The sequence below is a fragment of the Ranitomeya imitator genome, chromosome 6 (genome assembly GCF_032444005.1).
Source record: "Ranitomeya imitator isolate aRanImi1 chromosome 6, aRanImi1.pri, whole genome shotgun sequence".
Lineage (NCBI taxonomy): Eukaryota > Metazoa > Chordata > Amphibia > Anura > Dendrobatidae > Ranitomeya > Ranitomeya imitator.
The window spans coordinates 404,690,271-404,717,797 of record NC_091287.1 but is presented as its reverse complement, the minus strand read 5'-3'; the positions used below and the strand labels follow the sequence as shown (position 1 = coordinate 404,717,797).

Below are 27,527 nucleotides of genomic sequence, written 5' to 3'. Positions count from 1 at the left end.
AAAGTTAGCTCCTCCCCTGCAGTATACACCCTCCTGCTGGCTCCCAGCTAACCAGTTCGGTGCAAAAGCAGTAGGAGATCAATAACGACATATAAGCGTAAAACATGTCACATTATGTATGAGAGTGTAACATATCAAAAGATAAAAAACAAAGCATAAGCTAGTAACAGGGTGGGAGCTGTGTCCCCCAATGAATGGCTCGGAGAAAAGGATTTTACGGTGAGTACACAAAAATCCCTATTTCTCCTTCGCCTCATTGGGGGACACAGACCATGGGACGTCCCAAAGCAGTCCCTGGGCGGGGACAACATCAGATCAGGCCGTGTAACCGCTACTTACAAGTGCGCCACCGCGGCCTGCAAAGTCCGCCTGCCCAGACTCACATCTGTGGAAGTATGTGAATAATAGTGCTTCAAGAATGCATGCGGACTGGAGGAATCCGCAAGCCTGCGTTCGTGCTTGCCGACGTCTGGTGCCTAGAGCCCTCAGACAGGGAAATAGGCTGACATCTAGCCCGGAAGGACTCCTGGATGGAGAAAAGAATCCACCAGGCTAACATGGCCGAAGAAACGGCTAAACCCTTCCTGCGACCGTCAGGAAGCCCACTTACCATCGAGGAACCCAAGTAAAGTGTCCAACCTTTGGAAGGACGCCGTCCTCGATACGTACCCACTCGGAGCACTCACTTCTTCCAGATTATGGAGAACCCATTCCGTTTTGTGGACTGGAGCCGAAAGAGATGAGAGGACGATGCCCCTGCAACAGTGGAAATACAATACCGCCTTGGCAACGAGGGAAGGGGTTGGCTTGAGGGCAACCCTGCCTTGATGGTAATAAGGAAAAAAGACAAAGAACAGAACGACGAGTTCAGAAGACTCGTCAGGAGGACAAGAACGCAAAGAAAGAAGGGAAGAGACCTTCCCTGATAGTAAAATCTGTCCGGATCAAAAAAGGAGTCCACTGTAAGATGCCCATGACCATTAAGGTCCCACGGATCTAACGGTACGCGGTAGGGAAGAACTACAGGTTAAGGCTCCCTGCGAGAAAGTCCCTAATTCCAGTTTTGTCGCAATAAGACGGAAAAAAACTAGAACCGTAAGCGAGAAAACCTGACATGGTCAGTGCGGGTCTCCCGGGATCACTGGGGCCCTTCCTGCTTCCGAAAAGATCTCAGACGTAGTGGAAGAGGGGTTATAGAAATTGGTACCATGGAAGAACAGAGCATGCACTTTCGATGGTCCTGGAGCGAGGCCAGACCATGAATGGAGTACATTAGCGTTTAGCTTGGACGCCATCTGACCTACATCTGGAGTACTCCAGTGAAGGCAGATCCGATGGAAGACTTCCGAGTGAAGTTCCCACTCACTTGAGGAGAAAACCTGACGGCTGAATATGTCTGCCGCCCAGTGTTCTACTCCAGGGATATGGACTGTTGAGATCACCGAATGATAGATCTCGGTTCATCAGATAGTGCGCCTGGCGATGGCGCTTGACTGTGGGTACTTGCTAGATGGTTAACGTGTGGCACAGCCGTGGCATCATCCAACTGAAGACCCGCCAAAAGGCAGTGGACCTGCTGTAGGATCAGTCGTACCGTTCGGATCTCCAGAGAAAAGATCGGGAGAAGAAGACTGGCATTGGTATTCCCTAATAACCGTTGGACCAGGAGAAGGCTCTGGACAAGGAAAGAGTTCAGAGACTACCCTTTGAAAGCCTGACTGACTTGCAGAAAACGAGCGCAGCAAAGGAAAATGCTTCCATTGTCTATTTTTTTTTTTTTTTCAGAACCCTCCTAGCGAACTTGACTGAACCGAGGGAATGAGTGATCAAGTGCACAAGCTCTCTGTTGAAGGGCCACGACCTTGACTCGAGAGAGAATAACCATCCTTCTTGGGCCGGATCATACTCAAAGAGGATCTGCTGGACTGGGCATGAGGAAAAAACTTGTCTAAGTTTAGCTGTTAGACCAGTTGAGAGGGTATTGCAAGTCATATAGACGACTCAGCGTAGTCTTAGAAGAGCGGCTACAAAGTCGACCAAATAGGGCAGGACGATCATGCTTCTAGGGTGCAAGAAGCACATGACAACCGTCATGACCCTTGCGACCACTCTGGTGTGGTAGCCAGGCCGGAGGGCAAGGTCGTGACTTGAAAAAGCTGTTCGCGAATGGAAAGGCGAAGAGATTATTGTAGAGAGGAGAAATAGACATGTGAGGGTAAGAATCCAGAATGTCGATGGATGCCAGAAAAGTCCACCTCTATCTGTTGAAGTAAATGGCTGAGCGGAGGAACTCCATCCGAAAAAAGGAGGACCTTGTCAAAGGTTGTTAGAAGTTTGAGGTCCAGGAATGGTGACACTTTTCATTCCCTCCTTTTTGGAACCAAGGTCCCTTAGATCTAGACTGTCCTGGACAATGCTTCCACTGCTGGTTGGGTCTGTAGAGGAGATACAATCCCCTGCTAGTCTCCCGCTCAGAAGATTTGATTGGCCAGCTATACTGTTGAAAACGAAGTAGTTAAGGTCTCTGACCAGGAGACTATTGGTCAAGCAACCCATGTGGCGGCTAAGGAAGGGTAGAGCGCTGAACCCGAAAACACAAGACGGAACAAACTAGATTTGCTATCCGACCGTCTGTGGTATCTTAATTGATGATACACCGGCCAGGATACTGGTAGGTATACCACAAGAAATTCTACCTGGATAGTCTGCCCAGTGGCAGAATGCGGGACTGCAACCAGCAGGTCTCTGCCATTGTCATGCAGAGTAGAAAATAAGGAACCCTCGATCCACCCTCTTCTTAACAGGGACGTGGAGAGGAATCGTCCGCTTTCTTGCATCTGATACAAAGGGGGGGAAAAACTCCTTGTTAGGACGCCACAAATGTGTGCCTCCGTACATGCCCAGAGTTCCGAGTGGACAGGACAGGTTGTCTGGCGATAGGCCTGGATGCAGAAGAGGATACATGGAGGCGACACTCCGTGTGCTCATCTGTTGAAGGTCTGGGAGGAAATCGGAGCCCTTTAAAGGACCCGTCGCCCATAAAAATCCGACCAGGTATGGCATCCTACCTAGAGGTTTCTGTCCGGTGCATCCCCCGTCAATTTGTTGATGGAGATTTTCTAGAACCTGTACGTTTTTCTAGAATACTTGCGGCCCCTGCTAGCCGACGGCTCCCATTGTAGGAGAGGGAGCATGTAGAGTGCTCCGGAGCTCAGTTAGGGTGACCATCTTAGGATAGGTGATGTGCCCTTAAGACCAGTAAATACTGGTCATGCGCCTTTAAGACTAGGGAGTACTGGTCATGAGTCTTTAAGACCAGGGAATACTGGTCTTGTGCCGTAGTAAGATGACGTACTGTTCATGTGCCTTTAAAAGCAGGGCAAGCTGGACATGTGCCTTCCGGAACCAGGGTCTACTGGTCATGAGCCCTTAAGAACCAGGAAATACTTGACATGAGCCTTTAAGTCCAGGACATACAGGTCATGTGCCCTTGAAACCAGGGCATGCTGGTCATTTGCCTTTAAGACCAGGGCATACTGGTCACGTGCCTTTAAGACCAGGGCATACTGGTCATGTGCCTTTAACCCCTTTACCCCCAAGGGTGGTTTGCACGTCAATGACCAGGCCAATTTTTACAATTCTGACCACTGTCCCTTTATGAGGTTATAACTCCGAAACGCTTCAACGGATCCTGGTGATTCTGACATTGTTTTCTCGTGACATATTGTACTTCATGATAGTGGTAAAATTTCTTTGATAGTACCTGCGTTTATTTGTGAAAAAAACGGAAATTTGGCGAAAATTTTGAAAATTTCGCAATTTTCAAACTTTGAATTTTTATGCAATTAAATCACAGAGATATGTCACACAAAATACTTAATAAGTAACATTTCCCACATGTCTCCTTTACATCAGCATAATTTTGGAACCAATTTTTTTTTTTGTTAGGGAGTTATAAGGGTTAAAAGTTGACCAGCAATTTCTCATTTTTACAACACCATTTTTTTTTTAGGGACCACGTCTCATTTGAAGTCATTTTGAGGGGTCTATATGATAGAAAATGCCCAAGTGTGACACCATTCTAAAAACTGCACCCCTCAAGGTGCTCAAAACCACATTCAAGAAGTTTATTAACCCTTCAGGTGTTTAATAGGAATTTTTGGAATGTTTAAATAAAAATGAACATTTAACTTTTTTACACAAAAAATTTACTTCAGCTCCAATTTGTTTTATTTTACCAAGGGTAACAGGAGAAATTGGACCCAAAAAGTTGTTGTCCAATTTGTCCTGAGTACGCTGATACCCCATATGTGGCAGTAAACCACTGTTTGGGCGCATGGGAGAGCTCGGAAGGGAAGGAGCGCTATTTGACTTTTCAATGCAAAATTGACAGGAATTGAGATGGGACGCCATGTTGCGTTTGGAGAGCCACTGATGTGCCTAAACATTGAAACCCCCCACAAGTGACACCATTTTGGAAAGTAGACCCCCTAAGGAACTTATCTGGATGTGTGGTGAGCACTTTGACCCACCAAGTGCTTCACAGAAGTTTATAATGCAGAACCGTAAAAATAAAAAATCATATTTTTTCACAAAAATTATATTTTTGCCCCCAATTTTTTATTTTTCCAAGGGTAAGAGAAGAAATTGGACCTCAAAAGTTGTTGTCCAATTTGTCCTGAGTACGCTGATACCCCATATGTGGCAGTAAACCACTGTTTGGGCGCATGGGAGAGCTCGGAAGGGAAGGAGCGCAGTTTGACTTTTCAATGCAAAATTGACAGGAATTGAGATGGGACGCCATGTTGCGTTTGGAGAGCCACTGATGTGCCTAAACATTGAAACCCCCCACAAGTGACACCATTTTGGAAAGTTGACCCCCTAAGGAACTTATCTGGATGTGTGGTGAGCACTTTGACCCACCAAGGGCTTCACAGAAGTTTATAATGCAGAGCCATAAAAATAAAACAAAATTTTTTTCCCACAAAAATTATTTTTTAGCCCCCAGTTTTGTATTTTCCCTAGGGTAACAGGAGAAATTGGACCCCAAAAGTTGTTGTCCAATTTGTCCGGAGTACGCCGATACCCCATATGTGGGGGGGAACCACCGTTTGGGCGCATGGGAGGGCTCGGAAGGGAAGGAGCGCCATTTGGAATGCAGACTTAGATGGAATGGTCTGCAGGCGTCACATTGCGTTTGCAGAGCCGCTAATGTACCTCAACAGTAGAAACCCCCCACAAGTGACACCATTTTGGAAAGTAGACCCCCTAAGGAACTCATCTTGATGTGTTGTGAAAGCTTTGAACCCCCAAGTATTTCACTACAGTTTATAACGCAGAGCCATGCAAATAAAAAATATTTTTTTTCCACAAAAATTATATTTTAGCCCCCAGTTTTGTATTTTTCCAAGGTTAGCAGGAGAAATTGGACCCTAAATGTTGTTGTCCAATTTGTCCTGAGTACGCTGATACCCGATATGTGGGGGGGAACCACCGTTTGGGCGCATGGGAGGGCTCGGAAGGGAAGGAGCATCATTTGGAATGCAGACTTAGATGGATTGGTCTGCAGGCGTCACATTGCGTTTGCAGAGCCCCTAATGTACCTAAACAGTAGAAACCCCCCACAAGTGACCCCATATTGGAAACTAGACCCCTCAATGAACTTATCTAGATGTGTTGTGAGAACTTTGAACCCCCAAGTGTTTCACTACAGTTTATAACGCAGAGCCGTGAAAATAAAAAATCTTTTTGTTTTCCCACAAAAATTATTTTTTAGCCCCCAGTTTTGTATTTTCCCAAGGGTAACAGGAGAAATTGGTCCACAAAAGTTGTTGTCCAATTTGTCCTGAGTACGCTGATACCCCATATATTGGGGTAAACCCCTGTTTGGGCACACAGGAGAGCTCGGAAGGGAAGGAGCACTGTTTTACTTTTTCAACGCAGAATTGGCTGGAATTGAGATCGGACGCCATGTCGTGTTTGGAGAGCCCCTGATGTGCCGAAACAGTGGAAACCCCCCAATTATAACTGAAACCCTAATCTAAACACACCCCTAACCCTAATTCCAACGGTAACCCTAACCACACCTCTAACCCTGACACACCCCTAACCCTAATCCCAACCCTATTCCCAACTGTAAATGTAATCTAAACCCTAACCCTAACTGTAGCCCCAACCCTAACCCTAGCCCTAACCCTAACCCTAGCCCTAGCCCTAACCCTAACCCTAGCCCTAGCCCTAACCCTAGCCCTAACCCTAGCCCTAACCCTAGCCCTAGCCCTAGCCCTAACCCTAACCCTAATGGGAAAATTGAAATAAATACATTTTTTTTTATTTTTCCCTAACTAAGGGGGTGATGAAGGGGGGGTTTGATTTACTTTCATAGCGAGTTTTTTAGCGGATTTTTATGATTGGCAGCCGTCACACACTGAAAGACCCTTTTTATTGCAAAACACTTGGGGGTTCAAAGTTCTCACCACACAGCTAGATAAGTTCCTTGGGGGGTCTAGTTTCCAATATGGGGTCAATTGTGGGGGGTTACTACTGTTTAGGTATATCAGGAGCTCTGCAAACGCAACGTGACGCCCGCAGACCATTCCATCAAAGTCTGCATTCCAAAACAGCGCTCCTTCCCTTCCAAGCTCTGCCATGCGCCCAAACGTTGGTTCCCCCCACATATGGGGTATCCGCATACTCAGGACAAATTGGACAACAACTTTTGGGGTCCAATTTCTCCTGTTACCTTTGGGAAAATAAAAAATTATGGGCTAAAAGATCATTGGGTCCTCTCCCCTCCGTACCAGTGTGTCACTGTAAACCTGTTTACTGTAAACGATATCTATAACCCTGTATGTAACCCCTTTCTCATGTACAGCACAATGGAATTAATGGTGCTATATAAATAAATAATTTTGTGGGGAAAAAAATGATTTTTTAATTTTCACGGCTCTACATTCTAAACTTTAGTGAAGCACTTGGGGGTTCAAAGTGCTCAACACACATCTAGATTAGTTCCTTATGGGGTCTACTTTCCAAAATGGTGTCACTTGTGGGGGTTTCCACTGTTTAGGCACATCAGTGGCTCTCCAAACGCGACATGGTGTCAGATCTCAATTCCAGCAAATTTTGCATTGAAAAGTCAAATGGAGCTCCTTCCCTTCCGAGCTCTGCCATGTGCCCAAACAGTGGTTTACCCCCACATATGGGGTATCGGCGTACTCAGGACAAATTGTACAACGACTTTTGTGGTCTAATTTCTCCTGTTACCCTTGGTAAAATAAAACAAATTTGATCTGAAGCTAACATTTTGTGAAAAAAAGTTAAAGGTTCAATTTTTTTAAACATTCCAAAAATTCCTGTGAAGCACCTGAAGGGTTAATAAACTTCTTGAATGTGGTTTTGAGTACCTTGAGGAGAGCAGTTTTTAGAATGGTGTCACTTTTGGGCATTTTCTGTCATATAAGCCCCTCAAAGTTACTTCAAGTGTGTCTAATGCAAGGGCATAAAAACTAAGTTTAAAAATTTTACCACTATCATAAAGTACAATATGTCACGAGAAAATCTCAGAATCACGAGGATCCGTTGAAGTGTTTCAGAGTTATGACCTCATAAAGTGACAGTAGTCAGAATTGAAAAAAATGGCCTGGTCAGGAAGTTGAAAACAGGCTTCGGGGTGAAGTAATGTTCTTTCCATCAGCAGAATTCCTTTTCTCTGCTTCTATACCATGAAAATCCATTTCTAACCAGTCTATTGACACAAATCACCCACCAAAAGGTCATGCAAAAGCAGTAAAACTACAGTTTGTGAATGTTTTTCCCAGCAATATGCGCTCCTGAAGGATGATGATGGAACTCGATATTCTGATTCAAGGATGATTTTTATTTCTAACTAAAATACAACCGGTTTTGACTTCTTAGAGTCTTACTCAGGTATAATGTCATGCATATACCTGAGGAAGACTCTAAGAAGTCAAAACCGGTTGTATTTTAGTTAGAAATAAAAATCATCCTTGAATCAGAATATCGAGTTCCATCATCATTAGTGTTGAGCGATACCGTCCGATACTTGAAAGTATCGGTATCGGATAGTATCGGCCGATACCCGAAAAATATCGGATATCGCCGATACCGATATCCGATACCAATACAAGTCAATGGGACATCAAGTATCGGAAGGTATTCTCATGGTTCCCAGGGTCTGAAGGAGAGGAAACTCTCCTTCAGGCCCTGGGATCCATAGGGATGTGTAAAATAAAGAATTAAAATAAAAAATATTGATATATTTACCTCTCCGGCGGCCCCTGAACTCAGCGCGGGTAACCGGCAGGCTTCTTTGTTCAAAATCAGCGCTTTTAGGACCTGAGAATCACGTCCCGGCTTCTGATTGGTCGCGGGCCGCCCATGTGACCGCCACGCGACCAATCACAAGCCGCGACGTCACCGCAAGCTATTAGCGCGCTCATTTTTGAAAAATGAGCGCGTTAATGACTTTCAAAGACGTAGTGGCTTGTGATTGGTCGCGTGGCGGTCACATGGGCGGCCCGCGACCAATCAGAAGCCGGGACGTGATTCTCAGGTCCTAAAAGCGCTGATTTTGAACAACGAAGCCTGCCGGTTACCGCGCTGAGTCCAGGGGCCGCCGGAGAGGTAAATATATCAATATTTTTTATTTTAATTCTTTATTTTACACATCTCTTTGTATCCGATACCGATACCCGATACCACAAAAGTATCGGATCTCGGTATCGGAATTCCGATACCTGCGGTATCGGAATGCTCAACACTAATCATCATCATTTATTGCTGGGAAAAACATTCACAAAGTGTTATCGCCTATGAAAGCACTGTTCATTGCGCTCATCAGTTCCCAGATCTTTTGCAGCAAACAGAGTGGAAAGAGGAATGGAATGATCCATATACACAGTATATCAAGACACCAAAAAGGTGAGTGGATTCACACTGAGTACACACCTTGGGAAACTAACTACTACACTCAGAAGTCTGCGCTTCCCATTTCTCTCCCTATAATCCCCTCTTATTTTATATATAAAACTAAAGTGCAAGAAAAAGCCTATGGAGTCAGTGTTTGTGACAAACAACTGTACGTGATGGAATTTTTTCAATATTTTTACGGAGTTCAGAGACTGAAAAGTAAAAAGTGTTTGTTTATACTTTCAAACAATTTTTACTTTGCAGACCTGTGTTATTTTTGCCTCTTTTGTAATATATTGGTTTATTTTTACAGTTACTTTTATTTATTTTTTTTGCGGAAAATGTAATTTAAAAAAAAAAAAAAAAAAAAAAAAAGAAATTTCTTTAACTTTTTGATTATTACTTTACACCCATAAAAAGATTATTAAAAACTGTTTTTTGCTTTTTTTCCCCATCTTGTGTTTTCATTTATATTACACACTGTGCCGGCTAAAAAGGTTATAACCCCTTCACCACTGGGCGATTTTCCTTTTTTTTCCCCCCTTCATTCTTCCAAGAGCTACATTTTTTATTTTTCTGTCAATATGGCCATACGAGGGCTTGTTTATTGCAGGACGAGATTCACTTTTAAATGACACCATTTATTTTATCATATAATGCACTGGAAAACGGAAAAAAAAAATCGAAGTGCGCTGAAATTGCAAAAAAGTGCAGTTGTACAATTGCTTTTTTGTGTTTTTTTTAGTTACAATTTTCATTATACTATTGTTTATTATTATTATTATAGCACCATTTATTCCATGGCACTTTACGTGTGAAAAGGGGTTTACATAACAAAAAACAAGAACAATTATCTTGAACAAAACTGACCTGGTTATCCAGGTCAGTACAAGTATGCAGATGCCAAACATGCAACAACCTTAAACCCAAAACCGTGTGGTAAATACGGAAGAGTGATGAAGAAATCCAATAACTAAAAACATTTTTTTAATTGAAACATAGCTTTAAAAAAAACAGAAAGTGCCGTAAGAGGGAAGCTGAAAAAGTCAATGGGAGAATTTGGGGTACAATAAAAGTACAATGAGCCCCCCCATAGCATCGTCACTTGAAGAACCCAAAGCCAACAAGAATCTCCCTTAGCAGTGGTGCATAAGCACATGGAAAAACATCCAAGATATAGCGGTGGTCTCAGTTAGAAAAAAAAAGATCTAGTAGAGACTTTGTTTCACGCATCAGGTTTTTTGCATCAGGCACAATCCGGCGAATTTGTAAAAAAAGGAACTGTTTATTTCTCAGAGTTGTATTAGCGCCGGATTGCGCCTGACGTCCCAACATTGCATCCGTTTTTTGCCATCTCCGTCAAAATTTAGTTTTCCGGCAGACGGAGAAAACGTCCAGAGCAACGTTTTTTTCTGTCCGGCGGAAAACCGCACAATGATGGATCCTGCCAAAAACATATGAAACACAGGTATATATGGCTGAATCCGGCGTCCGGATCCAGTTTTTAACAGAAATCAATCTCTCTTGGAACAGGAAGTCACTGTATTCCCGAGTGAAAAACAGATCCAGCAGAAAAACGGATCCGTCGCTTCAGTTTTTCACTATTTGCGACGGATCAGTTTTTCAGAAAATTAGCCGGATTGTGCCTGAAACAAAAAACCTGATGTGTGAAAGTAGCCTTAAGGACATCAGAATCCACTATATATGCATGAGATCTCCGATGGTTCCATAGTCCTAAATGGAATAAACCCTAAAACTTAGAGCTGAAATACACTATACAAAGAAAAAGTGCATTGATAGCTGGCGGCGAAACGAGCGTTGGGGTGAGTGGACACTGAGCGGATCACTGCTGGTGGTCGTATCTCTCAAATATACAGGTACACTTTAAACCATTTTGTATTTTTCCATCTTGAAGCTTTGTCAGTGCTTCCCAATCTGTATAAACAATCAGGAGGGTCAGTTATGATACCGGTATCTGTAACAGATCACTTCGTGCGCATAGGCTGCTATGAATACCATTGGTGCGAGTCCTGTTTACAAAGGACAATGCACTCATGAGAATGATGATATTTTGCGATGTGCGGATCATTTCACCTGATGAAAAAGTGTTTTGTTGGTTCATCAGCAGCCTGTTTATACAGCAAGATCATTGGGAAATGAGCACCTACGATTATCATTCAGTGTAAAAGAAGCTTAATAATTTAAAAAAAAAAAAAAAAACCTAGCGGCAGCTGTGAAAATTGGAAGATTACTATTTTTTTGTAACATGCAGACAGTGAATGAAAGACAAATCAAATTGGCAAAATCAGTAAAAAGGTTTTTTCAGTTTCCAGAGTTTTTTTTCAATTTTAATGTGACTGTATGGAAACGTGATTTTACAATGGTCTTGATTATTCCCAAGCCAAGTACACCACTTTAGTGACAAAACAACAATGGATGCAACATGGATGAGCCTATAAAGGAAAAATAAATCGGTCCGTTTTCTCACAAATAGTAACATGCTCTGTAGTCTGAAGGCAACTTGGTACATTTTAATTAGTATTGACAACTTAGATGAAAAAGCTCTACAGCCCTGAATAGGAAAACATTCATAACATACCTTCAGAAAAGGCACTAGATAAGGCTGTGGTGAGGACTTCAGCTCCTTGTACAATTTTGTAGTAAATTCTTCCGGTTCAAGTTTTGAATCCTTGAATACGAAAAAGATATAAAATTAATAAGAAATTCACAAGGTCTGAGCACATGAACCAAGTTTGCAGCTTGCTTTCGTGGTCATTTTGTTTTAAAAGGACTCTGTCACCTGAATTTGGAGGGAACAATTTCAGCCATAGAGGTGGGGTTTTCGGGTGTTTGATTCACCCTTTCCTAACCCGCTGGCTGCAATATTGGATTGAAGTTCATTCTCTGTCCTCCATAGAACACGCCTGCGCAAGGCAAGATTGCCTGTACTATGGAGGACAGAGAAAGAACTTCAATCCAATATTGCAGCCAGCGGGTAAGGAAAGGGTGAATCAAACACCCGAAAACCCCGCCTCTATGGCTGAAAATTGTTCCCTCCAAATTCAGGTGACAGAGTCTCTTTAAAGCCGTGACATTCGATATCACAATTGCTTAAAGGGAGTCCGTAACCCAAAAGACTAACTACACAACTAATACAGGTGTGTAGGGGACTTATCCCCTATAAAAAAAAAATCAAACAAATATAGCTTTTAGTGGTTTACCTGACAAAACAATTTTGTATGGCCAATGGGCTCAGTGCACTGTTACGCTCCTCAAATTCCATACCGTTTCACATGGTACACAACACCGTTTAGGAGCCCTGTTGCTGGATTATACAAATTTGGCTAAGACTATATTTCTAACAGTGGCATAAGGTAAAAATGAGAATCGAGACAAATCAAAAGTCCTGACACATTTGATGGATCTGTTTTACATCAAATCTTAGGAGTCCTTGACTTGAAACGAGTACAGCCAGGTTGACATAAATTTTTTTCTTTACTGAAATATTAAGAGTAGATCTCGCTATTCCACCAGTAAACCAGAATCTATTGGAAATTATCCTCACACATTTCTCGGTGTTTTACATTTAGAAAATGAATTAAATTACATTTAAATCAGAACAAGAAAGTCTTACAAGCAAGTTTTTCACTAAATTTTTGACGTTTTGCCCCATGGTTGGTGACTGAGGTCCACTCGATGCCAGCTTTATTAATGTTGCAAGAAAATTCTTGCACTTCTTCACATTATCCAGGATGTCCTAGTTAAATGACAAAAAACGGTAATTAGACCTACCGGTAATTGTATTTCCAGGAATCCAACCTGACAGCACCATGGAGGACGTCCTTCTCATCCATAATGGGACAGGAAAAACGAGAGGTTAAATGGACTCTCCCCTATCACCCTTCAGTGCTTTTCAAAGTAACACATCTGGATGGATGCAAAAATAAGGTTTATTCCAACAAAATAATCAGTCATACAAATGTTACATCACATACAGATACATACAGATCAAACATTAGGGAGGGAGCTAATAGTGCTGTCAGGATGGATTCCTGGAAATAAAATTACCGGTAGGTCTAATTACCGTATTCCAGGTCACCACCTGACAGCACCATGGAGGAATACTAAAGGAGAATGGTATTAGGGTGGGACTACTACTTGAAGCACCTTTCTACCAAAAGCTAACTGTTTTGATACTACTAGCTTATAATGTTTTGAGAAGGTACTAGCTGGACCAGGATGCAGCTTTGCAGATTTGTTCTGCCAAAGGCCCCCTTTCTCTGCCCACGACGTGGCCATGGCTCTAAGATCAGCCGGGGAACTCTTTCCCTGCGCTTCATAAGCTAAGCTAATTGTAGATTTGATCCATCTCGCAATGGTTGCTTTAGATGCTTTTTTCCCTTTATTTGGGCCCCTAAACTGGACAAACAGATTGCTATCCTGTCTCCAGGGTCTAGTTGAATCAAGATATTTGAGCACTGTTTCCTTAACATCCAGATTATGGTAAAACCTTTCCTTCTGATTTTTAGGGAACGGACAAAGAGGGAAGAACAATTTCCTGATTCATATTTGAGTCTGAGACAACTTTCAGGAGAAAGGCTGGATCGAGTCTTAAGACTAATCCATCATAGAATATTTTTAAATACGGATTCTGGATGGATAAAGCCTGTAATTCTCCCAGTCTCTTTGCTGACGTAATTGCCACTAAGAACGCAGTTTTAAGAGAAAGTTTACTGATCTCCATGCTCCCTGCTAAAGCATACGGGTGTTCGCATAGATTATTAAGGACCAGGTTAAGGTCCCAAGGCGGTACCGATCTAATTAAAAGGTTTTAGTCTCTGAACTGCCCTAGAGAACAGACTTATCCAAGGGTGAGATGACAGAGGGGAATCATAAAAAACACTCAGGGCTGCTACGTGGACCCTCAAAGTACTACGTCTAAGCCCTTTCCTGAATTTTGAGTCTAAAAATTCAAGGATCATAGGAATATCCGGATGGTCAGTATAAATAGCAGACGTCACAGGTTTCCTAATGGCTTGAAGGGTAGAAATAACATCAGACAGTCCCTTTGCTTTTATGACGTGCCGTTCAGGATACAGGCTGCCAACCGCAGAGCTTCTGGGTTTTGGTGTAGAATCGGGCCCTGATGAAGAAGATCGATCTCTTCTTTCTGGCAACAGGAAGGGTTCCTCTTCTGATAACTTTCTTAGTAAGGGAACCAACTCCTCTTCGGCCAAAGAGGTGCTATGATTACGACTTTGGCTCTGTCCTCGCAAATTTTCCTGAGAGTTCTTGGAATCAGTGCCAGAGGAGGGAATGCATACAGCAACGCGCTGTTCCAGGGATGTGAGAAGGCATCGATCCCTGCTGGGCCTCCCCAAAGATTTAGGGAGTAAAAAGTTTTGACTTTTGCATTGCGCCTGACTGCGAATAGGTCCACATTGTGTTTTCCCCAACGTTGACAGACTGCTGAAGACTTCGTTATTCAGAACCCACTCTGTTGGGGCCACCTCTCTTCTGCTCAGGAAGTCTGCGAGCTGATTTTTGGTGCCTTCCAGATGTACTGCCGAGATCGAAAGTACAGAATTTTCTGCCCATTTGAAGATTCGTTCTGCAAGGTCTTGTAACGTTATATGCCTTGGACCACCCTGACGGCGAAGGAAGGCTACGGTTGTTGTATTGTCTGAGAGGATTTTCACATGCCTGTTCTTTACCAAAGACTGGGCGGCTGATAAGACCTTAAGACTGCGTGTAGTTCTCAGTATCTTGATGATCTTCTGCTGTCCTTCTGACTCCATCGTCCCTGAAAGTATCTTCCCTGGACGTGAGCTCCCCAGCCTTGTTGACTTGCGTCTGTCGTGACCGAGACCTCAGGGGTTTGAAGCCACGCCACACCAACTCTGAGATTTCTGGGAAGAGTCCACCACTTCAAGGATTTCCTGACCCGAGGAGACGGTCTTAATCCTTGGTTCAGCGAGCTTTGCTTTCCGTCCCAGGATGCAAGGACTTCCTCCTGCAATAGCTGAGAATGAAACTGACTCCAGTTCACACAAGGAATGTAGGCCATCATCAATCCCAAGATCTTCATTGCGTCTCTGATAGAAATTCGGCTTTGGGCAAATTGATGAACCTTTTCTACTATGCCCATTAGCCTCTCTTCTGGCAGGTAAGACATTCTCGCTTCTGAATCTAGTATAACCTTCAAGAATTTTATTTTTGGTTTGGATACTAGATCTGATTTGGTCCAGTTTATGATCCATCCTAGTTTTTGCAGTGTGGAGATCAGGGATTGACAGTTGATTCTGAGCTGGCCTACAGAGTCTGCTGCTATTAGAAAGTAGTCTAGGTAAGGTATCACCATAATGTTTTGATTCCTTAGATAAGCACCTACTTCCACCATGAGCTTCGTAAATACCCTGGGGGCTGACGCTAGGCCGAAGGAGAGGCATCGAAACTGGTAGTGGTAGATTTTTCTCCCCCTTTTTTACCGCAAACCTCAAACTTTTGGTGGTCTGGGTAAATTGGCACATGGTAGTATGCACTCTTTAGATCTAGAGTACACCTTACCACACCCTTTCCTAACAGAGGAATGGTTGCCCGAATCGACTCCATTTTGAACCTTTTGTATTTTACCCATTTGTTTAAAAGCTTTAGGTTTATTATTGTTTTCGCCTCTCCCGATGGTTTTATTATCGAGAAGAGATTTGAGTAGTGACCTCTGCGTTCTTCCCGAGGGGGTACCGGAACAAATGCCGCTATGTCTAGGAGGTCCTGGATATCTTACCACATAGGGGAAGCTGAATTTAGATGGGAGCTGGAAACGAGGAATCTTTCGGGAGGGGGAGATACAAACTATTCTGTATCCCTGGGAAATAACCTGTAAGACCCAAGGGCTTGTGGTAATTTCCTGCCATCCCCCTAGAAACCCGGATAGTCGGCCCCCTACTCTTCCTTCGGAAGCTGGACCCAGAACCTGAGTAGCTCGAGTCCTTATTCTTGACTCTGCTCTCTCCCCCTTTCCGATAACTCCATATACCTTGCTTCCCTTTCCCCCTGTAATGTTTTTTTTTTTTATTATAACAGGGTCTACGCAAGGGTTGAAATCTTTTTGGTTTTTCCTCTGGAAACTCTTTCTTTTCGTCTGAAGCCTTCTCCAAAATATCATCGAAGACTCTGCCTCTGGAAAAGGGTATAGAACAAAGCTTGCTCTTAGAGTGCAGCTCTTAAGCCAGATAGGCTGCATTAGATAGGGATTGACTCCTAGCTGCAAATCTAATCGATTCTGCAGAGGCATCTGCCAGAAAAGCGGTTGCCAATTTCAAAAGAGGAAGGGATTATAATATAATTTCTCTAGGAGTTTTGGCTGATAACTGATCCTAGAGATCATCTATCCACAGATGCTTGGAACGAGCTACCGATGTCGCAACTATATTTGCTCCAATGATCGCTGCTGAACTCTTCCAAGCCCTTTTTAAGAGGCCATCTGCCTTCCTGTCCATGTCCAGGCTCCTTTAAATTAGAGGAGTCCTCAAAAGGAATGGCTGTTCTTTTGGACACCTTTGCCAGCGGCTACCCATTCCTTGACCTCATCTGGGTCAAATGGTAAGCGGAGTCTAAAGTCTCTGGGGATCGTTTGTCTTTTTTCCGCCTCCTCCCATTCCTCTAAAATCATAGAGCGGATACGGGAGTTTACCGGGAAGACCTTTGAAGTCTGAGAGCATAACCCCCCCCCAAACATTTCATCCTGTACAGAACACATCGCATGAGGCTCTTCAATCTGCACAGTCTGTCTTATTGCTTCAAGAAGCTCTTCCGTGTCCCCAGCGGAAAACAAATATCTCCTTCCCTTTTCTGGAGGCTCTCTACTTTTCTCCTCCTCCAGCTCTGAATCGGAAGGGATCGAGTCCACCGAGGAAAACTCTTCACCTGGTCTCTTCCTGGATCTCTCTGAATGTGAGGGTTGAGGGAGTACCAGTCCTGATACCGTGGCCTGAATCTCTCTTATAATGGCTCTCATATTAGACATAAGAGATGCCTACTCCTCTCCCACAATTTGGCTGGTGCACGTCTCACACAGGGCATTTCCTATTTTTGCTTGGTTTCTTTACAAATCTTCTCTGGCAAGGAGGAAACTTACAAAATATAATTGTAGCTGCTACTGTGGAACTGCCTCTATGTGCACTTAGGGGCTTCTATTCTGTCACTTACGTGTCCCAAGTCCTCCTGCCCCATATCAGTCTTAGCCGTATCCTCCATCCTGAGGATAGCTTGAGGATAGCCTATGCTTTGTTTGTCCCACAGCCCACTTACCTTTTTATGCTTTGCATCATGCTTACGGCGCTCCCGCACCATCCGACCGCTCCGGAAGTACTCCTTCATGGAGGAGACGCCGCCCTGCCACTCTCGGCCGCGATCCAGAAGTGAGGCGCAGCCGGCGCTGAGAGCAGAGTGTACCGCCATCTGACCTCCCCCGGAAAGGCCGCGTGTAGGTGTACCGCATCAGCAGAGGCGATCCAGAGCCCGTTACTCTTGGGGGCGCGACGGAAGGGTTGAGAGCCCCCAGCAGGGTAAAGCGCCCCTCAGACCAGGAGCAGCGCCGCACTGGTAGGCTGAGGGACCCTCGGGCGGGTGTCGGCCTGTGGGTGCCTCACTGTGTGAAGGAAGAAGCAGAGCCCCCCGATCCACATCTCCCCCTCAGAACGGTCGGTCTTTCACTCTCGACGTTCCTATCCACAATGGGACAGGAAAAACACTGAAGGGTGGTAAGGGGAGGGTCCTTTTAACCTCTCGTGTTTCCTGTCCTATTATTGATAAGAAGGACGTCCTCCATGGTGCTGTCAGGTGGTGACCTGGAAAAATAGATTAAGGTGCACATTCCAAGGTAGTAATTTTAAGTACAGTGGCATGTACATGTATATATTTATCTTTTACAAGTTAAAAATTACAAAAAAGGAAAATACTGTGATGCAAAAGTTTTGGCACCCTTGAAGATTTCTGTGCTCAGATAACTTTGACCTTAATTAACATGTTAGGGTTATGGCTTGTTCACTATCTTTATGTAAGGCCAGGTGATGACAAGTTCCCAGCTTAAAAAAAAGCCAGCCTCCTTTAACCTTGTGCCAAAATACAGCAGCCATGGGTCCTTCAAAACAGCTGCCTAGCACTCTGAAAATGAAAATGGTAGAGGCCCACAAAGCAGCAGTAGGCTATAAGAAGATAGTAAAGTTCAAGTTGCCCTTTCTGCAGTTTGAAATGTAATTTAGAAATGGCAGTGAATACGAATAGTGAAGGTCAAGATAAGGTCTGGAAGACCAAGCAAAATTTCAGTAAGAGCTACTGGTAGGATTGCTAGAGAGGCAAATCAGTACTGCTGCTTGACTGCAAAAGACCTTCAGAAAGATTTATCAAACAATGGAGTTGTTACATTTTCTACTGTTCAGAGACACCTGCACGAATATGGTCTCCATATAAAAGTTATCACAAGAAAATCTCTCCTGCATCATGAGCATGAAATTCAGCTTCAGAAGTATGCAAAAGAACATATAACACAAGCTTGATGCATTTTGAAAACAAGTCCTGTTGACTGGTGAGGCTAAAGTAGAAATCTTTGGCCATAATGATCAAAGGTATGTGTGGAGGAAAAAAAAAAAAAAAAAAAAATAAAAATTTCAGGAAAAGAACATCTCGCCAACCATTAGTGGATAAATCATGCTTTGGGGTTGTGTTGCAGCCAATGGCACGGGGAATATTTTACGTGTAAAGGGAAGAATAGATGCAATGAAATTTCAACAAATTCTTTATGCAAACATAACACTATCGGTAAAAAAGCTGAAGTTTAAAAAAAGAATGGTTTCTACAAATGGATAATGATCCTAAACACAGGTCAAAATCCACAGTAAACTATCTCAAAAAGCACAAACTGAAGATTTTACCAAGGGCCCTTACCATCCACTGATCTGAACACCACTGAAAATCTGTGGCTAGGCTTCAAAATATAGCAATGCTGCAAGATGACCCAGTAATCTCACAGAACTGGAAGAATTTTCCAAGGAAGAATGGATGAAAATCCTTGAAAGAATTGAAAGACTTTTGCCTGGCGACAAAAAGCATTTTCAAGCTGTGATACTTGCAAAATAGGATGCCAAAACTTTTGCATTGTCCCATTTTCCTTTAAGTAATTTTTAACAGGGCTGTGGAGTCGTTAAGCCAAACCACCAACTCAGACTCGGACTCCACAATTTCCCTGACTTCCGATTCCACAGCCCTGCCTCACTCCAGAGCATGTACATGATGTGCAGCACAGATTCATCTCAACTAAAAGCAGAGATCCTTAGATAACAGAACAGACATGTATAGGACATTTTATAACTTTCCCAAATTATGAAAGCAGTGCATATCCTGCACTGAACTACTGAACCCAATGTATTATATATTTTATCAGTCGGTTCATTTAACCCCTTCATGACCCCAGCTTTTTTCGTTTTTGCGTTTTCGTTTTTCGCTCCCCTCCTTCCGAGGGTCATAACTTTTTTATTTTTCCGTCAATATGGCTATGTGAGGGCTTATTTTTTGCAGGACAAGTTGTTCTTTTGAACGACATCATTGGTTTTAGCATGTCGTGTACTACAAAACGGGAAAAAAATTCCAAATGCGGTGAAATTGCAAAAAAAGTGCAATCCCTCACTTGTTTTTTGTTTGTTTTTTTGCTAGGTTCACTAAATGCTAAAACTAACCTGCCGTTTTGATTCTCCAGGTCATTACAAGTTCATAGACACCAAACATGTCTAGGTAATTTTATATCTAAGTGGTAAAAAAAAATTCCAAACTTTGCTTAAAAAAAATAAATAAAATTGCGCAATTTTCCGATACCCGTAGCATCTCCCATTTTTTGGGATCTCAGGTCGGGTGAGGGCTCTTTTGCGTGCCGAGCTGATGTTCTTAATGATACCATTTTGGTGCAGATAAGTTCTTTTGATCGCCCGTTATTGCATTTTAATGCAATGTCGCAGTGACCACGAAAACATAATTCTGGAGTTTCAAATTTTTTTCTCGCAACGCCGTTAAGGGATCAGGCTGATCCTTTTTTTTATTGATAGATCAGGCGATTCTGAACGCGACAATACCAAATATGTGTACATTTGATTTTTTTATTGTTTTATTTTGAATGGGGCGAAAGGGGGGCGGATTTAAACTTTTATATATTTTTTTCATATTTTTTTTAAAACTTTTTTTTTTTTTTTTTTTAACTTTTGCCATGCTTCAATAGCCTGAAGCTGGCATAGCCTGATCGGCTCTGCTACATAGAGACGATGCTCAGTAGTATAATTGCTGCATTGCTATGAGTGCCGACCACAGGGTGGCGCTCATAGCAATCCGGCACAAACAACCAGAGAGGTCTTCAATAGACCTCTGATTGTCATGCCGACGCATCGCTGACCCCCGATCACGTGACGGGGGTAGCGATGTGCGGATTTGCGGCCCGATAGCCGGATCGCTAGTTAAATGCCGCTGTCAACGTTTAACAGCGGTATTTAACTATTTAATAGCGGGGGGTAGATCACGATTCCACCCGCCGCTATTGCGGGCAAATGTCAGCTGTACAAAACAGCCGACATGTCCCGGTTTTGATGCAGGCTCACCGCCGAAGCCCACATCAAAGCGGGGGTTCTGACCTCGGATGTACTATCCCGTCTGAGGTCAGAAAGGTGTTAATACCAACTGCAACAAAATAAACAGAATCAGACAACACAGCCCTAATTTTTAAAATGTAAAACATGAAAAAAAAAAATGTCTAAAATACAAAGGAAATGTGTGATCTTTAACTTTAGGCCTTTTAGAGATTATTTCATCTTCAACTTGCTAAACAAATATACACACATACATATCGTATTTTGTGGTTTATAAGATGCACTGGATTATAAGACGCACGCCAAAATTTGAGGAGAAAAATAGGAAAAAAAACTTTTTTTTAATAAAATGGTGGTGCTTCTTACAATCCATGCGTCTTTCTGCTTACCAGGGGTGGTGGCTGCGGTGAAGCGGGGTCCCAGTGTTGCTGTTGGAGGAGGCAAGAGTGGAGCGTTGCTGCAGGCCTCAGGCTGGGATGAGGGGGTGTTCGGATGTGCAGGACTGCGGGCGTTTGGTGGTGTGGGGGCTCCGCCGACATTTTGTGAAAGCCCCTGCACTTACATGGTTTACTATGCGATGGACGCTGCATGCAAGCTGCCAGTGACAGCCATAGAGGTCTCCAGGAGACCTCTGGTTGTCATGCCAACCCACCACCACACGACGGGGGTCACCGGTGGGCAGATTTTCGGCGAGATTGCTGGAAGCGGTTGTTAAATGTGCTGTCAGGTTAATAGCCGCAGGTGGATCATGATTCCACCCGCGGCTGTTCCGGGCACATGTCAACTGTTAAAAACAGCTGACATGTCCCAGGAAAGATGTGGGCTCACCGCCGGAACCCACATCAAAGGACATGCTTGTATTCCCTATAAAATAACAGCTGTAAGGCATCTCTTATAACTCTGCAATGTGCGGTTCTTTTATTAACCCTCCTGGAAATGTATAATTAAACTGACATTAAGGCAATACCCTTCCCCATGTCAGGGAAAAGTGCAATTAGTCTGAACTTAAAAACATGCCCCATTGACAAGATGAATAGACACTTTCAATCATTTTCAGGAGTAATAATGGAGAAATTACACACACAAAGTTAAAGAAAAGTGCTCCAGAACGTCTTTTTTTTTTTTTCTTTTTTTTAATAAGGACCACCTAAAAGAAGAGCATAATGGGACCCTGTTCAATAAAGGTACACAGTGGGAAAATCCCTATAAATATATATAGGCAAAACAAAAACTTTTAGGCACATGCACAACCCATTTAACGGATTAACTAGTAACTCTACCCTACAAAAACTGACCCATGTTGTCCCCCATCAAAAGGATTGTATGTAACTTTTTGATCACCAGGGGTTGGAAAACTGAGGCTCCCACCAATCCAGAGAACAAGGGCTCTGAAAAGCTGTGTGTGAATGAAGCGGCCACGCAATTCATTCTTAATGGAAAGGCCAGCAATAGCCAAGCTTGTCTGAGACACCCCCAGCAATCAGAGAGTTATCGTCCTTCCAATAAAAAGGGGATAACTTACAAACTTGAGAATATCACAAGTAGGCTGCATTAGAAGAACATGTAATGCTTACGGTGGTACTTGCAGGCTGCGCTTTACTCAGAGGCTCAGTTTTGCACACATTGGAGGCTGCCGGAGGAACGCTTGCTTGTATTTGCACTGATCGGGTATTTTCTCTCATAGAAGAGGTAACCAAAGGAGATATGCTGGAAACTATGATTGATGTCCCAACTGGAGTAGTTGCACTGCAAACATTACTGCCAGCTATCTTGAAAGTAGAGCCACTAGTACCGATCTGTTGTCCACCAGATGGGATGAAGGCTTTGACTAGATTTGGTGTTGATTGTTTAGCAGGAGTGGGTATTGCAGAGGCAGCAGTAGCCCCTAGTACGGGGGAAGGACATACATTTGCAGTCGGAATCACAATTGAACTGCAAGTATTTACTGCAATGGGTGTAATTGGAGCTAGAGCAGATCTAACAGGTAACACTGCGACAGTGCTGGAATTTAAGGCCAGGGCAGAAGGGCTTGTAATGCCCATTGTGGATGGAGACGTGGTTGTGACAGAAGGTGAAGTGCAGGTAACGGCTGCAGCAGAAGGGGCAGAGGCTCGGATTATCACTGTAGAGGCCGCTTGGCTATTAGCTACTGTTTGTGGAGCAGTGCAAATCCTAACCAATGTAGGAACGGGAACAGAGGCATTTGTTTTAGAAGCTACAGATGAGGAAACCTTGACAATTCCACTTGATGCAGCAGTAGACTGTAAAAGAAGAAAGACATAAGGAGAATTCCAAATGCACAATTAAAAACACAATCTTCTTCATATAATTACAAAAAATATTCGAAACACTAACTCAGCATAAGTTTACAATATACTCTAGAAAAATATAGGTGCCATAAAGTGTATGGGGATGATGGAAACAGCTGTCTGATGCACTTTGCTGTCATCTTGATAGACTTTAAGGGAACCGGTCAGGTCCAATAACGCTACTAACCTGCAGCTATGGGGTTAATGAGCACATTAATAGAATTACGAATGTGCCCGGCAGCAAAAATATATTTCATTTTCTTCCGCGTGCTGCACTTTCAGTACAGCAGTCTTACACCTTCATAACACTATTAACGTGCAAAGTAACCCTATATCTGCAAGTTAATAGCATTACCAAACATGACAGGCTCCCTTTAAGGCCACATTCACATGGTCAGTATTTGTAAGCTAAAACCAGGAGTGCAATAATCAGAGGAAAAGTATAACAGAAACACATCACCACTTCTGTATTTTTCACCCACTCATAGTTTTAGCTTACAAATACTGATGTAAAATACTGACCAAATATTGAACCACTGTCCTCAGTGGTGGAAAAGCATACATGCTGGACTGCTGATTTATTCTAACCCCTTTTCACCATAATCGAGTTATGGAAGAAATGGAAGCCTCAAAGAATGAATTAACAAGTGAATAATATCTAATCAAACTTTCATAAAATTGGATAATAGGGAATGTCCACACTTATAGGGAACCTGTCAACCCCAAAATCGCCGATAAGCTAAGCCCACCAGCATCAGGGGCTTATCTACAGCATTCTGTAATGCTGTAGAAAAGCCCCTGATGTATCCTGAAAGATAAGAAAAAGAGGTTAGATTATACTCACCTGGGTGGGCGGACCGATAAGATGGACGTCGCGGTCTGGTCCTGCGCCTCCTACCTTCATAGGATGACGTCCTCTTCATGTCTTCACGCTGCGGCTCCGGCGTACTTTGTCTTTCCTGTTGAGGGCAGAGCAAAATACTGTAGTGCACAGGCGCCGGGCCTCTCTGACCTTTCCCAGCACCTGCGCACTTCAGTACTTTGCTCTGCCCTCAACAGGGCAACAAAGTATGCCTGCGTCAGAGCCGCGGCGAGTACAAGAAGAGGACGTCATCGTAAGAAGACGGGAGGCCCTGGACCGGACTGCGACCCCCATTGGACCGGACCGCAGCGGGACCGCCCCTGGGCGAATATAATAGGGATTTTTGTGTTACTCACCGTAAAATCCTTTTCTCCAAGACGCTCATTGGGGGACACAGAACTGTGGTGTATGCTTCTGCCGCCAAGAGGCTGACACTAAATAAACGTGAAAAAAAGTTAGCTCCTCCTCCATCGTATACACCCTGACACTGGCTAACAGAGACTCCAGTTTGGTGCAAAAGCAGTAGGAGAACAAAACAAAAAATAATATAACAGCATAAATACAGAAAACTTATGTCTAGAAAAGATCCTACTGACTAATGAAATCAGATATAGCAAAAGCAGCCATCAGGCTACCAGGGAGGGGAGCTGTGTCCCCCATTGAGCGTCTTGGAGAAAAGGATTTTACGGTGAGTAACACAAAAATCCCTATTTCTCCTTCGCCTCATTGGGGGACACAGGACTGTGGGATGTCCTAAAGCAGTCCCTGGGTGGGAAAATAACTCACCAGTAAAAGTCATCCATAGGTTGTCTATAAATGCGTCACTGCCGCTTGAAGAATCCTTCTACCCAGACTTGCATCCGCAGAGATCTGGGAGTGGACATTATGATGTTTGACAAACGTATGCAGACTAGACCAGGTCGCAGCCTTGCAAACCTGTTCTGCTGAGGCCTGGTGCCGAATGGCCCAGGAAGCCCCCACTGCTCTAGTTGAATGAGCCTTGATTCCAGCCGGAACCATCACGCCCCTGGTGCGATAGGCCTCCTGAATGGTCGCCCGTATCCACCTGGCCAGGGTAGATTTTGAAGCCGCGCATCCCTTCCTGCGACCCTCCGGAAGGACAAACAGAGCAACTGTCTGGCGAAAAGGGGCCGTTCGGGAAATGTACCTCCTCAGTGCTCTCACCAGATCCAACGTATGGAGAGCTTTTTCTACACGGTGCGTAGGTGCCGGACAAAAAGAGGGCAGAACAATATCCTCATTAATGTGGAATGAGGAAACAACTTTCGGCAAAAAGGACGGTGCTGGTCTGAGCACAACCTTGTCCTGATGAAAACGTAGAAAGGGGGTACGACAGGAAAGGGCTGTCAGCTCTGATACCGGCCTTATAGAAGTTATGGCCACTAAAAATACGACTTTCCAAGAAAGGAAGGTCAAGGAAATATCTTGAAGAGGCTCAAAAGGAGCATCCTGTAAAGCCCTTAAGACCAAATTAAGGTCCCAAGCTTCCAAAGGAGTCTTATAAGGAGGGACCTTATGAGCGACTCCCTGGAAAAAAGTCCTGACCTGACGATTAGTAGCAATCCTGCGCTGAAAAAGGACTGATAAAGCCGAAATCGGCCTTTTAAGCGTACTTGGAGCAAGCCCAGAATCCAGGCTTGCTTGAAGGAAGGCTAGAATGTTTGGAACGGAAAAACGCAGAGGAGGCAGCCCGCGCTCTCTACACCAAGAAAGGAAAACTTTTTAAGTGTGATAATAAATTCTGGCCGAAACAGTCTTACGTGCACTGATCATGGTATCTGCTACTTCTTGGGAGAACCCTGCCTGAGTTAAAACCCAAGATTCAACGGCCAGGCCGTCAAACGTAGGACCCCTGAGTTCTGGTGGTAGATCGGCCCTTGAGATAGAAGATCCGGCCTATCGGGGAGCCGCCATGGAACCCCGGCGAGAAGCTGTACCAGGTCTGCATACCAGGTCCGTCGTGGCCAATCCGGGGCAACCAGGATAGCAGGTACTCACTCTGATTTGATCTGCTTGATTACCCTCGGGAGCAGTGCCAGAGGAGGGAACAGATAAGAGATGAAATTGGTTCCAAGACAGTACTAGCGCATTCACGGCGATTGCCTGTGGGTCTCGGTACCGAGAGACAAATCTGGGTACCTTGGCATTCTCCTTGGACGCCATTAGATCCACGTCCGGAGTCCCCCAAAGATGGCATATCTGCAAAAATACCTCGGGATGGAGAGACCATTCCCCGGAAGCTAGACCCTGACGGCTTAGGAAATCTGCCGCCCAGTTTTCTTCGCCCGGAATGTGGACTGCTGAGATCACTGAGTGATTTCTCTCTGCCCAGAGTAGTATTTGTTTTACCTCCTGCATGGCTGCCTTGCTGCGGGTGCCACCCTGGTGATTTATGTAGGCCACCGCTGTGGCGTTGTCCGATTGAATTCAGACAGGGCGACTCGCCAGAAGATGGTGGAAATGTAGCAAGGCTAGTCGAACTGCTCGAATCTCTTAAGATATTGATGGGGAGATCTGATTCTCGAGGAGACCAGCGCCCCTGAGCTGTGTGGTGAAAGAACACCGCTCCCCAACCCAAGAGACTGGCATCTGTTGTAACCACTAGCCAATTGGTTGGGGGAAAGGGCTTCCCCCTGAGTAGGGATGAGCTGTTTAACCACCAAGAGAGGGCCTGCCTGACCTGGAGAGACAACCGAATTCTGCGGTTGAGGGAGAGTGGATTTCTGTTCCACACTGCTAGGATTGCTTGTTGGAGAGGTCGAAGATGAAGCTGCGCAAACGGAACTGCCTCTATAGTTGCAACCATCTTTCCTAACACCTTCATGCCGGACCGGATAGTATGAGAGTATGGTTGTTGAAGATTCCTCACTTACCGCCGAAGGGCTAGGACCTTGTCCTGGGGGAGGATTGATAGGGCTTGAGAGGTGTCGAAGATCATGCCTAGAAATGAGATCTTCCGAGACGGCTGTAGGAATGACTTCCTTAAATTTATTAGCCAACCTAGACGAGAAAAGGTGTCCAGTGTGATGCAGACATTTTCCCTGCAAGATTGAAAAGTCGGCCCCTTGATCAGCAGATCGTCTAGGTATGGCAAGACAACTATGCCCCGGGAGTGCAGAATGGACACCACAGTCGACATGACTTTTGTGAACACCCTGGGAGCGGAGGCCAGCCCGAAGGGTAACGCCATGAACTGGAAGTGTAGATTGTTCAAGGCAAACCGGAGAAATCTTTGATGAGGCGGAAAAATGGGAATATGCAGATAAGCATCCTGAATGTCTATTGAGGCCAAAAAGTCTCCCTTTTCCAGCGAGGCGATGACTGACCGGAGTGATTCAATCCGAAAGTGACGAACGCGGACAAACCTGTTTAAAAGTTTGAGATCTAGGATAGGCCTTACTGCTCCGTCCTTTTTGGGTACTACAAAAAGATTGGAATAAAAGCCCTGAAACCTTTCCTCCCTTGGAACAGGAGAAATGACTCAGCTGAGATGAAGGGACTCTACGGAATTGTACAGGTTTTGTCGGAGGGACTCGGACCAGGGAAGACGGGATGGAAAGAACCAGGGAGGAGGCAGCCAAACGAGCTCTATTTTGTAACCTGACGATACGAGCTCTCCCACCCACCGGTCGTGGATTACCTGAAGCCAGACCTGGCGAAACAAAAATAGACGTCCGCCTACTCTGTTGGAGGGACACTGAGGAGGCCTCCAGTCACTTAGCCGAAAATCTTTGAGTCCTAGATCCTCTGGATCTAGTTGACTGGGAACGCATTCTT

At 44.3% G+C, this 27,527-nt stretch overlaps 1 protein-coding gene across 1 annotated transcript in view; it reads right to left on the bottom strand.

The window, feature by feature from the left end:
- Positions 1 to 27,527, bottom strand: part of TAF4B (TATA-box binding protein associated factor 4b) — a 248,083-nt gene that overhangs the window by 157,620 nt on the left and 62,936 nt on the right. Inside the window, exons 4-6 of the mRNA XM_069731234.1 lie at positions 22,133 to 22,819; positions 12,566 to 12,688; positions 11,531 to 11,620 (exon numbers count right to left, since the gene is read on the bottom strand). Of these exons, the coding sequence (XP_069587335.1) occupies positions 11,531 to 11,620; positions 12,566 to 12,688; positions 22,133 to 22,819 (900 nt within the window). The remainder of the gene's footprint in view (positions 1 to 11,530; positions 11,621 to 12,565; positions 12,689 to 22,132; positions 22,820 to 27,527) is intronic.